The sequence below is a fragment of the Somniosus microcephalus genome, chromosome 18, assembly GCF_052327205.1.
Source record: "Somniosus microcephalus isolate GS21.2 chromosome 18, FLI_Smic_1.0, whole genome shotgun sequence".
Lineage (NCBI taxonomy): Eukaryota > Metazoa > Chordata > Chondrichthyes > Squaliformes > Somniosidae > Somniosus > Somniosus microcephalus.
Genome location: NC_141004.1, coordinates 40,150,765 through 40,165,207, shown reverse-complemented (window position 1 = coordinate 40,165,207; position 14,443 = coordinate 40,150,765). Strand labels below are relative to the sequence as shown.

At 47.8% G+C, this 14,443-nt stretch overlaps 1 protein-coding gene across 4 annotated transcripts in view; it reads left to right on the top strand.

Moving 5' to 3' along the window:
* The window catches only part of LOC147105226 (leiomodin-1-like), a 57,796-nt gene that overhangs the window by 16,952 nt on the left and 26,401 nt on the right, over positions 1 to 14,443 (top strand). Inside the window, exon 1 of one of the 4 annotated variants that reach the window (XM_086011374.1) lies at positions 9,388 to 9,447. The exons of the other annotated variants lie outside the window; for them this stretch is intronic. Coding sequence (XP_085867500.1) covers positions 9,403 to 9,447 — 45 coding nt within the window. The 5' untranslated portion in view covers positions 9,388 to 9,402. Of the gene's footprint in view, positions 1 to 9,387; positions 9,448 to 14,443 lie in introns of those variants that run through there. 4 annotated transcript variants of the gene reach the window in all.

The following is a 14,443-nucleotide window of genomic DNA, read 5'->3' as shown; positions in this document are numbered from 1 at the left end:
ATGGCATTATATAAAACCTTTCATGAAATGCTTAGTAGGTATGGTACAAAAACAAGTTGAATATTTAGCTACCGAATTTGTCTCAGTCCTCAGACCACCATGGACCAGCGCACAAAGCAATCGCTTTGCTGACTTGTCGCGCATTATGGAGGCAAGTCCAATATCTCCTCCCATAGTTGCTGCACCTGGGAACTAACTTTCAATGACTTATTCACCTGGATTCCTGAATCCCGTTGTTCATCTATCCCCCTCCAGTACTTTCCCATTTACACTGTATTTGCATCCGCTGTTCTTTGAGACCACACCTGGAGTACTGCGTGCAGTTTTGGTCTCCTTTTTTAAGCAGGGATATACTTGCATTGGAAGCAGTTCAGTGAAGGTTCACCAGGTTGATTCCTGAGTTGAAGGGGTTGTCTTATGAAGAAAGGTTGAGCAGGTTGGGCCTATACTCACTGGAGTTTCAAAGAATGAGAGGTGATCTTATTGAAACATATATTCTGAGGGGGCTTGACAGGGTAGATGCAGGGAGGATGTTTTCCTTTATGGGGGAATCTAGAACTAGGGGGCTTAGTCTCAGAATAACGGAGATGAGGAGGAATTTCTTCTCTCAGAGGGTCGTGGATCTATGGAATTCTCTGACTGAATTCTCAGCCACTGCTGACTGAAACATTTATTGCTGTTTTGAATCCTTTTATAAAATCAATAACCAATTTTCAGTAATTTTTACAAAAGCTATCCTTTACTGCCTCAATGGTATTTATCGGCAATTATCAGTCCCCATAATTACAAAAGGAAAATCATCATACAGGTGAAAAAAATAGATTTTCAGAGTGGCTCAGTTACAATGGGTGATTATAAGTCATTGCTGATAAATTTCTTTGCTTTCGATTTAATGTCACAACTTAACGGTGCATAGTTTGAGTATTATGCAATTTACGTTCTTTTATTTTTTTCTAAATGCCAATGGATATCCTGTGGTATTGCTCACGGGAGTTAGGAGATACATTATTTACATTCTGTAGTGTATAATGGCCCAGAATGTGCTGGAGCGTGGCCTCATTAGTTAGACTTTTTCCCTCACTCTTCAGCTTAAAACAATGTTGTCCTGTAAGTTGCTGGAAGTGCAAGCTGATAATGGCATGGCGAGGGCAATGGGCCATCGAGGCCCTTCGTGAATGATGGGACCAACAGTCTATCTCCTTAACCAATGAGATTTAAGGATTACGAAACAGAGAAACAATGGAGAAGGAGGGTGAATTAGAGTGGATGAATTAGAGTCAAATCAGGTAAAGGAGGAGAAATGAAGAGCATGAATGAAAGACTGGATTAAGAGAGAGAGAAAAAAGAGACAGAAAGGAAAAGTAAGAAAAAAATTAATTAATTTTTTTTTTAACAATGGTTTACTACCCATAGGAATGAGACTCCATGGTTTAAATTGTTGCCTTTCATGGCTGGGGAGGTTGATTGGCATTGCAGGAACATGAATCCCTAATTAAAAAGGTACTTACGCTATTAGGTATCAGCTCTAACTTTCTACAGCGCGTTTAATTGGCAATTATCGCGCAAATGCAGCAATATCATGAAACTCACGGCGGGGTTGAGGGCAAGATGTCATTTTCACGAGGCTAATGGCCAATGTTCTCCCTAAGGTGCGCGGCCGTGCACCAATCAGGAGGCCCCGCACAGGCCACTCACCAGCTCCTGCCGCTGGAAAAGCTGGCAAATTTAAAGGGGCCGCGCAACAAAAATAAATTAGAGGAAACATTGCTAATGGCTATTGGTAATTTATGGGGTATCTCTTACATAGAAACATAGAAACATAGAAGATAGAAGCAGGAGTAGGCCATTCGGCTCCTCTAGCCTGCTCCGCCATTCAATGCGATCATGGCTGATCATCCAAGTTCAGTACCCGGTCCCTGCTTTCTCCCCATACCCCTTGATCCCTTTAGCCTTAAGAAATATATCCAACTCCTTCTTGAATATATTTAATGAATTGGCCTCAACTGCCTTCTGTGGTAGAGAATTCCACAGGTTCACCACTCTCTGGGTGAAGACATTCCTTCTCATTTCTGTCCTAAAAGGCCTACCCCTTATCCTTAGACTGTGACCCCTGGTTCTGGATTCCCCGACCATCGGGAACATCCTCCCTGCATCTAGTCTGTCCAGTCCTGCCAGGATTTTATAAGTTTCAATGAGATCCCCGTAATGTATGTAATGTATATATACCTTAAGGGAGAGAACTACTTTTTACAGCTCCTGTATACTGTAGTACCGGCAGTGACCACACCTGTATATAAACCCTGAGTAGTGATCTGTACAATTAGTTCTAGAGTAACCCTCATTCAGTAAACACCTGTTGAATCGTTCCCTGCAGTCTGTTGTCTGATTATTGAAGGACACAACATTAAGATACACGGACATAACATTGGTGACGAGGCAGATTCGAACCTACCTGCAACTCTGCATCGCCTCCCAGGGATTCGCTCCTGGAGAACAGTGGAAGAAGGTCAAGTCCAGAAGCACGGGCATCGACCACGGGCAGCCGCCGAGTCATCCAGCGGAGATTCGATAATCGCAGGGGAGGCTGTCGAGAGCCAGGTCCAGCGCAACGGGCTGGCAACACGTAGTGCGCAAACCCTTCCCGGACAGCGGCGGGCTAGAGCCCGATCGAGCGGCACAGAGAAAGGCCGAGCAGCGTCGACGGGGGAGAGAGAGAGAGAGAGAGAGGGCAGAGAGCACAGAGCAAAGCCGGTGTTCAGGGGCCGAGCAGCGTCAACAGGGGACAGAGACGCGCAGGAAAATGCAAGGCGCTTCCATTGCGATGAGGAACGCCGAGAGCGGCGTTGGCAGCAGCGCAGGAGCAGCGCGTGAAACCCACAGGGTGTCGCCATTTGCCATGAGGACCGCTAAGAGCGGCGTTGGCAGCAGCGCAGGAGAAGCACGCGGAAGCCACAGGGCGTCGCCATTTGCCACGAGGACCGCCAAAAGCGGCGTTGGCAGCAGCGCGGGAGACGCCATTTTAAGCCGCAGCGGGGAAGAAAGGAAAGCGCGGGAGACGCCATTTTAAGCCACAGCAGGGAAGAAAGGAAAAGCACGGGAGATGCCATATTAAGTCAGTCTAACCACACCCAAGATGCCGAAGAGCGGCAGTATCACTGCATTTGACAATGAAGTCGAAGATTGGACGAAATATGTAGAACGAATAGAAGTATACTGCAAGGCGAATGAAGTGCCAGATGACAAGAAAGCGCTGGTATTGTTAAATTCAATGGGTGCAAAGATGATAGGCTTACTACGAAACCTAGTAACCCCAGAGAAGCCAGTAGAAAAGGATTTTGAAAACACAGTGTCAATCCTACAGGGCCACTTAAACCCCACACCGCTGCTGATAGCAGAAAGATTTAAGTTTCACAAAAGGAACCAGCATAAAGATGAAAGTAATGCTGAGTATTTAACGGAACTGCGCAAGCTATCGAAACACTGCCAGTTTGGAACGGGACTAGCAGATACTTTAAGGGACAAGTTTGTGTGTGGGCTTCAAAGTGAAGGAACCCAGAAACGGCTTCTATCAGAAAAGGATCTTACGCTGGACAAGGCTTTCAGCATTCCAGTATCATACGAAGCAGCAGCACGGGGCGCTGCAGAGATACAACGGAGGCCGCAAGAATATAGCACAAATGAAATGTCATACGGAACAGTGAAGTGCTATCGCTGCGGCAGAACAACACACGACCATAATGATTACTGGTTCAAGGACAAAGTGTGCAGACAGTGTGGAAAAGTAGGACACATAGCAAGAGTCTACAGGTCGGGAAAGAAAACCAGCAGCAAGAAATCTCCACAGGAGAAGTACAAGAAGGTACATAAGGTGACGGAGAGTAGTTCAGATGAACCGAAGAGTGATACAGACTCCGGAAGCAAGGAGCTGGGTTGTCTGAAACTACATAATATGATCAAAACGGAGGATCACCAAACTATCTGGGTCACGCTCAAGATAGCAGGAGTCCAAGTGAAAATGGAATTGGACACAGGATCAGCCCTAACAGTCATAAACCAAAGGGACTACAAGCGGCTATTCTCACATATACCCTTGAGAGATACAAAGATTGTCTTGAAGACGTACACGGGGCAAAAAGTCTACCCCAAAGGAAAAATAAGGGTGAACGTTATATATATCGGCAAGGAAACACCAAAAATGGACCTATATGTATTGCCAGATGGAGGACCACCACTACTAGGACGTGAATGGATCCGGAAGATACAGCTAGATTGGCATTCCATACAAGCACTGACTGTAGATGCCAAAAAGGATGACGACGTCACACCTGGACGACTGTCAAAAATGCTAACTGACACACAAGAAGTGTTCCAGCAGGGACTCGGAACACTAAAAGGCATAACAGCGACGATCAAAATAGAGGGAAATGCAAGCCCATAGTTGTTTAAGGCCAGACTTATGCGATCCGCCCAGCCGTCGAAGCAGAGCTGGAAGGTTTGGAACGTTCAGGAATACTGTCCAAAGTGGACTGGAGCGAGTGGGCTACACCCATCGTTCCTGTAATGAAGAGGTCGTTGAGTAACACGCCTGGGGAACCAAAGAAGGTTCGCATCTGTGGGGACTTTAAGGTGACAGTGAACCCAGTCCTTCACACTGTACAATATCCGCTGCCGCGGATTGAAGATATTTTCGCCTCGCTATCTGGAGGGGAACGCTTCACTAAGATTGATCTGGTCCAGGCGTACCTGCAAATGGAGGTAGAAGAAGCCTCGAAACAGTACCTCACGATCAACACTCATAAAGGTCTCTACCAATATAACCAGCTGGTGTTCGGGGTAGCATCAGCTCCGGCTATTTGGCAAAGGGCAATGGAACAAGTCCTGCAAGGGATTCCAGGGACCCAGTGTTATTTGGACGACATCCTGGTCACGGGCAAAAATGACAGTGATCACCTCGCCAACCTGGAGCAGGTGCTCACTAGATTGAAGGAATATGGGCTCCGAGCTAATCGCCACAAATGCGAGTTTTTCCAGAAGCAGATCTCGTATTGTGGCCACGTTATTGATAAAGAGGGGTTACATAAGTCCCCTGAAAAGATTGAGGCAGTAGTCAAGGCTCCAGCACCGGAAAATGTGTCACAACTGAGGTCGTTCCTTGGGCTGGTGAACTACTACCATAAGTTCTTGGCGAATTTGTCTACCGTACTACACCCACTGAACACCCTACTGCAAACAGGGGTACCATGGAAGTTGAGTGACGAATGTAAACGAGCTTTCCAGAAGAGCAAAGCATTGATCACATCAAAAGAGGTGTTGGCTCATTTCAACCCAGCACTACCAATTTGGTTGGCGTGTGATGCATCACCCTATGGCATTGGAGCGGTGCTGTCGCACAAATTCCCGGACGGCTTGGAGAGGCCAGTAGCCTTTGCATCTCGGTCACTAACCTCAGCCGAGCGTAACTATGCCCAGATTGACAGGGAGGCCCTCAGCCTAGTGTGGGGAGTGAAAAGGTTCAATCACTATCTGCACAGGCAGAAATTCACCTTGCTGACTGACCACCAACCGCTTGTCTCCATCTTTAACCCAAAGAAGGGCGTTCCGGTGATGACTGCGCAACGGCTACAAAGATGGTCCCTTTTTCTAGGGGCGCACCAATATGAAATCGAGTATAAGGGCACGAAACAGCATGGAAACGCTGATGGGCCATCACGCCTGCCACTGCCTACTGCGGAGGAAGCACCAGCAGTGGATCCTGTCGAAGTATTTCATTCGACTATAATTGAATGCTTGCCAGTAACTAACGCTGGTATAGAGAAGGAGACCCGAAATGACCCGACACTGTCTCGGGTATATGATTGGACGGTGAAGGGATGGCCAGCACATAGCGACTCACTGTTGCCAGCATTCTCATCCAGAAGAGAACAGTTGTCAGTATGCCAGGGGACCTTGATGTGTGGATCCCGAGTGGTAATTCCACCCAAGTTAAGGGAGAGAATGCTCAATGAGCTTCACGAAGGTCATCTGGGAGGGGTGAAAATGAAAAGCCTTGCTATGGCTTATGTGTGGTGGCCGGGGATCGATCAGCAAATTGAGGACCTGACAAAGAGCTGCTCAGGATGCCAGAAGGTCCAAAATGCACCACCACATGCCCCTCTACACCCATGGGAGTGGCCCTCATCTCCATGGCAACGGGTGCATATTGATTTTGCTGGTTCATTCATGGACTCAATGTTTTTAATAGCCGTGGATGCGCACTCGAAATGGCCTGAGGTGATCAAAATGTCCTCCACCACCACGGAGAAAACTATTGCAGTCCTACGGACCATTTTTGCCAGGAACGGCTTGCCAGAGCAGATTTGCTCTGATAACGGACCACAGTTTGTGTCCGAAGAGTTTCGAAGATTTATGAAAAGGAATGGGGTAAGGCATTACACATCCGCCCTGTATCATCCAGCCACAAATGGATTGGCTGAGAGGTTCGGACAAACCTTTAAAAAAGCAGTAAAGGCCATGTGCGATGACGACATTTCACTGCAGCATAAGGTGGACAATTTCCTGTTCGCCTACAGAAATGCGACACATGCAGTCACCAACCAGGCCCCGGCCATGATGTTCTTTAACCGAAGGTTGAGATCTCGTCTGGATTTGCTCAGACCAAATGTACGAAGAGATGTTGAGAGTAAGCAATTCCAGCACATCAATGAGAAGCCGACAAGGAGCTTCAATGTAGGGCAACCAGTCTTGGCCCGCGACTACCGAACAGTGAAATGGCAACCAGGAACGATATGCACACGGCAGGGGCCACTAATGTACACAGTGGACGTTGGGGAGAACATTGTGAGACGCCATGCTGACCAGATCCTAGAGTCACAGGAACGAGTCAACCCCATGTCTCGGCCATACGTACCTGGTGAGGAACCCAATGTACAGGTCGCATCTACCTCAGAAACAATAGCATTGGAAACTGATGAATCAACTGACGACAGGGTGCGAGAATCGCCTCCGCACCAAGAGCGAGACACTCGGGAAAGGCGTTATCCAGAAAGAATCAGGAAGCTTCCCCAGAGACTGAATATATGAATGGACTATTTTCATATAACATTGTATATTAAAACTGTTAATTGTTAAATGAGTATTATGGTACTGTTAATCTAAAAGGGGAGGAATTGTAATGTATGTAATGTATATATACCTTAAGGGAGAGAACTACTTTTTACAGCTCCTGTATACTGTAGTACCGGCAGTGACCACACCTGTATATAAACCCTGAGTAGTGATCTGTATAGTTAGTTCTAGAGTAACCCTCATTCAGTAAACACCTGTTGAATCGTTCCCTGCAGTCTGTTGTCTGATTATTGAAGGACACAACATTAAGATACACGGACATAACAATCCCCTCTCATTCTTCTAAACTCCAGCGAGTACAAGCCCAATCGACCCAATCTCTCCTCATACGTCATTCCTGCCATCCCAGGTATCAGCCTGGTGAATCTTCGCTGAACTCCTTCCATGGCAGGAATATCCTTCCTCAGATAAGGCGACCAAAACTGCACACAATACTCAAGTTGTGGTCTCACCAAGGCCCTGTACAACTGCAGCAAGACATCCTTGTTCTTGTACTCAAACCCTCTCGCTATGAAGGCCAACATACCATTTGCCTTCTTAACCGCCTGCTGCACCTGCATGCTTACCTTCAGCGACTGGTGCACAAGGACACCCAGGTCTCGTTGCACTTCCCCTTCTCCCAATCTATTGCCATTCAGATAATAATCTGCCTTCCTGTTTTTGACACCAAAGTGGATAACCTCACATTTATCCACGTTATATTGCATCTGCCATGCTTCTGCCCAATCATCCAACCTGTCCAAATCATCCTGTAGTTTCTCGGCATCCTCCTCACAGCACACACGCCCACCCAGCTTTGTGACATCTGCAAATTTGGAGATATTACATCTAGTTCCCTTGTCTAATCATTAATATATATTGTGAATAGCTGGGGTCCAAGGACCGATCCCTGCGGTACCCCACTAGTCACTGCCTGCCACTTGGAAAAAGACCCGTTTATTCCAACTCTTTGATTTCTATCTGCCAACCAGTTCTCTATCCAAGTCAATACCTTGCCCCCAATCCCATGTGCCTTAACTTTACACGCTAATCTCTTATGTGGGACCTTATCGAAAGCCTTCTGAAAGTCCAAATACACCACATCCACTGGTTCTCCCTTATCTATTTTACTAGTTACATCCTCAGAAAATTCCAGTAGATTAGTCAAGCACAATTTACCTTTTGTAAATCCATGTTGACTTTGTCCGATCCTGTCACTGTTTTCCAAGTGCTCTGCGATTACATCTTTTATAATGGACTCTAGCATTTTCCCCACTACCGATGTCAGGCTTACCAGTCTGTAATTCCTCACCACAAGTTGCTGGACGATTTACAGATTATTAACGGTGAATACCGTTATACCAGCCATTATTTTGGCAGCAAATTCTGCACCATTATATTTTTAGGGCCACTGATATATAGTGGTTGAATTAGTGAAATTGCATTTATTATAAACTATTATGGGAGTGTTAGTAGTACTTAGGGGTTGAAATATTCTGATTATGTCCATCTTCCGTGGAAATTGTGGCTTTGATTAATGTAATATGTTTCTTTATCTATGCACTCAATTTTGTGTCTTACCTTTGTTAAAGTGCAGGGTACAAAAGAAGATGATAGAGAAAATGGCCCAGAAATTCGTGTTGGGGGCTTCCCGCGGCTGCAAGCCCCCGACCTACACTTACCTAGCGCGCCGGCAGTTGAAGCATGGGCCTGCGTGGATTTCCTGTCTGTGGCCCGGTTCAGCTCCCGGCGCGTTGTGCTTGCGTGACCCAGCGGCGTACTTAGTGCGATGCGTCGGCTGGGATCACGTGAGCACTGGGCAACCAATCGGAGGAGGGAAAAGTTCATTCATGAGTTTGACAGTAAGAACTGTCAAACTCATGAAAGCTCTGGGCGCCCAAAACAGTACTTAAACTTGAAATAAAATTTAAAAAAATATCACACTATTTAAATGAACTATAAATAACTTTAATTAACTATTTTAAACAATAATTTAAATTTTTGAAAAAAATAATTTTATAAAGAATCGGGGCTAAAAATACACTTACCTTACTGTAAAGTCTTTAAAAATAATAAACCTGTGGAAAAAAATTCTAATATTTTAATTAAAAGACCACTTACCTTTTAAAATTAAGTCCTTACGCCTGGTTTTTAAATGTGCAAAAAGTAGAGGCCTTCACGCACGGGCAAACCTAGAAAAAAAAAGGAAGTTCAACGCGCACGCGCAGACTCCTGCGCGCACGCGTTCGACCTCTGAACCCCTTGGTTCAGAGGATCAGAAATGCCGGTTTCCCGCGCATGCGCTGTGCATGCAGAAAACCGGCAATTCCATCGGTCCCACGCGTGAGTACACGGTGCTTACTTGCGCGTTGGGACACTAATTTATGGGCCAATATTCCAAGTTTTAAATGTTTAGGAGGTGTGTGACAGTACCAAGGAAGGGGTAGGTCATATGATTTGGTAGCGTTGGGAGAGTGATCCAGCTGTCTGAAATCAAGAGGGGACATATATTGGGGTGTGGGAGGAGTGGAAAGATATTAGGGAATATTGAGAAGGAGGTCCTTGGGTGTTGGGGTTGTAGAAAGTAGCTTTGGGGTCTGGGAGTTTTAGGACTGGTGTGTTTGGCGTGTGCAAGTGGTGGAAGGGAGGTGCTGCAGTGTAGAGACCCGGGGCGGAATTTTAATGGGGAAGGTAGGTTGGGGGCGGGAGGCTCCAAGGCGATTGGGAAACCAAGGAGAATGAGTTTCCTGCAGGCCCTGCCGACTTTAATGGAGGGGCCTGATTTAAATTGGAAGCCTTTGTTTCCCACCCGCAGCCAGCCAGATTGAGAGGCTGGCTGGCTCCGGGTGAGTAGGCCTGCGGCACTAGGTCACACAGAGGAGGGAGGGAGGGATCGCAAGGGGGCCGGGAGCAGCAAGATAATGGGGGGGGGGGCGGCTGGGCTGGATAGAAGATTGGGGGGGAGGGTAAGTCCGGGTAGAAGATCGCGAGAGGGCCGGGCCGGGTAGAAGACTGGCAAGGGGGGTGGGGGCTGTGTAGAAGATCGCGAGAGGGCCGGGACCGGCAAGAAAATCGGGGGGGGGGTGGTGACAGGAAGAAGATCAACGGGGGCTGGGCTGGATAGAAGATTGGGGGGTGGGGGATGTCCAGGTAGAAGATCGCGAGAGGACCGGGCCAGGTAGAAGATCGGTGGGGGGGTTGGGGGCTGGGTAGAAGATCGTAAGAGGGCCGGGAACGGCAAGAAAATCAGGGGGGGGGGGCGCCAGGAAGAAGATCAAAGGGGACCGGGGGTGGCCGGAGGAGGAAAGGGGGTCCAAAGAGGATCGAGGCTGGAGGAGCAGCACAGGGAAGGCTGAAGGAGCTGGTTGGGTGGGGGGGGTGGTGGGGAGGCCTCCGGGGGGGATCGGAGGCCTGGGATGGGGGGGGGGGCCAGACCTGTGGGGTGATCGGAGGCCTCATAGGGGGTCTCCGATCACGGGAGTGGGTGGGTTAGGCAGGGACCCTGGATCCAGGAGGTAGGTGTAAAGGCATTTACCCCTGAATGCAGCAGTCCTCGCGTTGCATTAACTGGCGGGTTTCACGAAGTGTGCAAAACCCGACCAGCTAAAGTTAATGACAAAGTGGAGGTCAAAGACGAGGCTTCCAGCCTCATTATAATATTGAAATAGAAGGCCTGCCTCCTGGCAGCGGATTGGGGGCTCGTCCCCCGTCCCGCCTCCGTTAAAACTGGAAGTGGGCGGGTTGGAAGCGGGTTCAGGTCGGGATTCCAATTGTTAACTTCCCACATGCCCCAATCCACCCATTTATTAGGTTAAAATTCCACCCCCCCGCCCCCGGAATGGGGTGGTTGGTGTAGAAGCATTGGGAAGGAAGTTGTTGGATGTGAAGATACTGGGAGGCGTCCCCTGGGTGTGGGAACAGTGGGTGAGGTGTTTGGTATGGGAGTGGTGTGTTCAGTCTGAGAGCAATGGGATGTCAGTAGTGAGCAGTGGGAGCAGTGAACAGGCTCGGGAACTACTGGGGGAGGGTATTCTGGCCTCTGGACAGATCATCGGCAGAGGAATTGCAGCATGTAGGAGCAAGGGAGAATGGTTGGGCATTCCAGAATTACTGAGGAAAGGGGTGTGAGAGTCCTGATCCTGGAGTTGGGGGGTTGGAGGTGTGGCAGAGTTTGGAATGGGGTCTAGTCATATTTCTAGGGGAAGGATTGAAGGAGAAATAAGTTTTACGAGAGTGCTTTCCCATGTGCTGTAAGAGCTTGAAATAACTAAAACATGGCTCCTGACTCAGTAACAGGAACGCTGTTTATAGAAGCTGTCCCTGAGAAAAGTGCTCTAGCCGTGTTCTGAGCCATTACAGGGAGATAGCTTTTTGTTCTTAAAAGTGTTTACTGCACTTTTACTACCTTAGTATAAGTGCAGTAAGTGTTTAAACAACTTAAAGCCCATAACTGGGTGGTGGCCAGGAATTGTGGCGACAGGAATTTCCTTGGCTGCCGGGTGGGAGGAAGGTATGGGTGATCAGGACGGGTGGGAAACGGAGGGGCGCTCAAGGCATGGGGCGTGGGTCTGGCAAAAGGGAATAGGAGGAGCAGCGAATGGGGAAGGGGCAAAGTCGAGCAGTGGGACAGCCGCAGGAGGGAACAGAGAGAGGCAGAAGGACGGTGCGCTGGGCCAGAGGCTACAGCTTTCAGGTGGGTGGCACAGTGGAGAGCAGCACCACAGGGCCGCCTCCCTTCGAAATGGAACTGAGATGCTGCAATCAAAGATCAATATCATTAATAAATAAATATTAAGAATAGGTGACAAACGTGGTGGAAATAGTGATGGAAATAGCATAACAAGAAATACAGTGAGAGGAAGCGTTATAATTACAGGATGTGTGTGCTATATACAAGGCTTTTAGTATATTATAGATAGAGAAATGTTCCATTTCCACTTTATTTTTTAGGTTTTTTTAGAAAATGTTATATCAAACCAAATGGTTGGATTGTAAAGACTATGGGGGTAGTTTTCAAAAGTCCATTAAAGTAGTATTGCAAGCATAAAATATACATGTGAGGGCTCTTCTTAGGATGGATCACAAATATTATTTTCAGTGCACCTGGCCAGAATTTTGAAGAGTTTCTTTTACTTCCGTCAGGTTGCAGTTTTCCCCTTCTCAAGGGCTGGCAGTGTGAGGGTACCAGAGAAGGGAAGTCACCACGGTGATAGGAGATGAGTTGGCAGAAAGCGTCACCTGATGTTTATTTTTGATAATGACAGTAGTGGTAAATGCAATCTTGTCTTCACTTGATTCGCAAGGTAGGCACAGATGAAGAAGGTCGTTCAGCCCAGCATAACTCATCTATCCACAAAGACCTCTAGCACAGGATTGCAGTCGTTCAAGTAGAAGGCCCACCACTACCTTCACAGGCCAACCAGGGATAGGCAATAAATCCAGCTTTACCAATGTCACCCAAATGCTGAGAACAAATAATAATTTATATATCCAGTTGCATCTTAAACAAATCCAGGGTTTTGCCTCCACTACCATATCCTAATAAACATTCTATTTGTTGATTACATTTTGTGTGAAGAACTTCCAGATATCAGTCTCAAATTTGGCTTTCACTAGTTTGAACCTTACCCCTTTGTCCTACTATCACAGTTTGATTTGAAGCATTCCAGATGAACCTTCTCTATACCTTATATAATTCCGAGGCATGGGGAATGCACATCTTGTGCCATGTGGGAACTCCAGGACGCTTCCCGTGTCCTGGACAACCACATGTGCAGGAAGTGTCGTCAGCTGGAGGAGCTCGAGCTCCAGATTTTGGAGCTTGAGCAGCAGCTGGCGTCACTGCGGTGCATCCGTGAGGCTGAGAACTACATGGATAGCAACTTTCAGGAGGTGGTCACCCCGCAGCGTAAAAGTGTGCAGGCAGAGAGGGAATGGGTGACCATCAGACAGACAAAGAGGACCAGGCAGGTAGTGCAGGAGTCCCCTGAGTGCATCTCGCTCTCCAACCACTGGTGAGGGCGATGGTTCCTCTGGGGAGTACAGCCAGAGCCAAGTCCACGGCACCACGGGTGGCTCAGCTTTACAGAGGGGGAGGAGGAAGATCAGGAAAGCAATAGTGATAGGAGATTCGATAGTTAGGGGAACACACAGGTGTTTCCAGGATGGTATGTTGCCTCCCTGGTGCCAGGATCAAGGATGTCACTGAGAGGCTGCAGAACATTGAGGTTGCGGTCCATATCGGTATCAATGACATGGGTAGAAAGAGGGGTAAGGTCCTGCAGGCAGACTTTAGGGAGCTAGGAAAGAGATTAAAAAGCAGGACCTCAAAGGTAGTAATCTCCGGATTACTCCCAGTGCCACGAGCTAGTGAGTATATAGAAATAGAAGATAGAGCAGATGAATGCATGGCTGGAGAGACGGTGCAGGAGAGAGGGCTTTAGATTCCTGGGACATTGGGACCAGTTCTGGGGGACATGGGACCTGTACAGCCTGGACGGGTTGCAGCTCAACAGAGCTGAGATAAATGTCCTCGTGGGGGGGTTTGCTAGTGCTGTTGGGGAAGGTTTAAACTAATTTGACAGGGGGATGGGCATCAGGATGTAGCATTAGAAAGGAGAAACAAGGTGCACAAAGGATTGGGAGAGACAGATAGCACTAGAGTAAGAAATAGTACGGTATTACGTGGGGTCAGATTAAGAGAGAATACAAGAAGGTCTAAGATAAGTTTACAGTGCATGTGTGTGAATGCACGGAGTGTGGTAAATAAGGTTGGTGAGCTACAGGTGCAGATAGACACATGTGAATATGATGTCGTGGCGATAACAGAGACCTGGATCAAAAAAGGGCAGGATTGGGTACTAAATATTCCTGGATATAATGTGTTCAGGAAAGATAGGGAAGGAAAGAAAGGAGACGGGATGACAGTATTGATTAAGGAGAATATTACAGTGCTGGAAAGAGAGGATTTCCTGGAGGGGTCACGGACAGAATCTATTTGGTTAGAGTTGAGAAACAATGGAGGTGCCATTACTCTACTACAGGTAGACTACCCTTTATCCGAACTTCCGAAAACCGAAACCCTCTAAAAACCGAAGGTTTTTTCATTCAGCGTAAGTCGTGTGCACGACCCCGACCCCCACTGCCGACCCCCCACCCTTTCAGATAAGGGATAGTGTATCCTTTATCCGCACTTCCGAAAACCGAAATCCTCTGAAAACCGAAAGGTTTCGTTCAGCGTAAGTCGTGCGCATGACCCTGACCCCTGCCGACCCCCACCCCGACCCCCCGCCGACCCCGACCCCCGTTGACCCCCACCCCGACCCCCCGCCGACCCCCC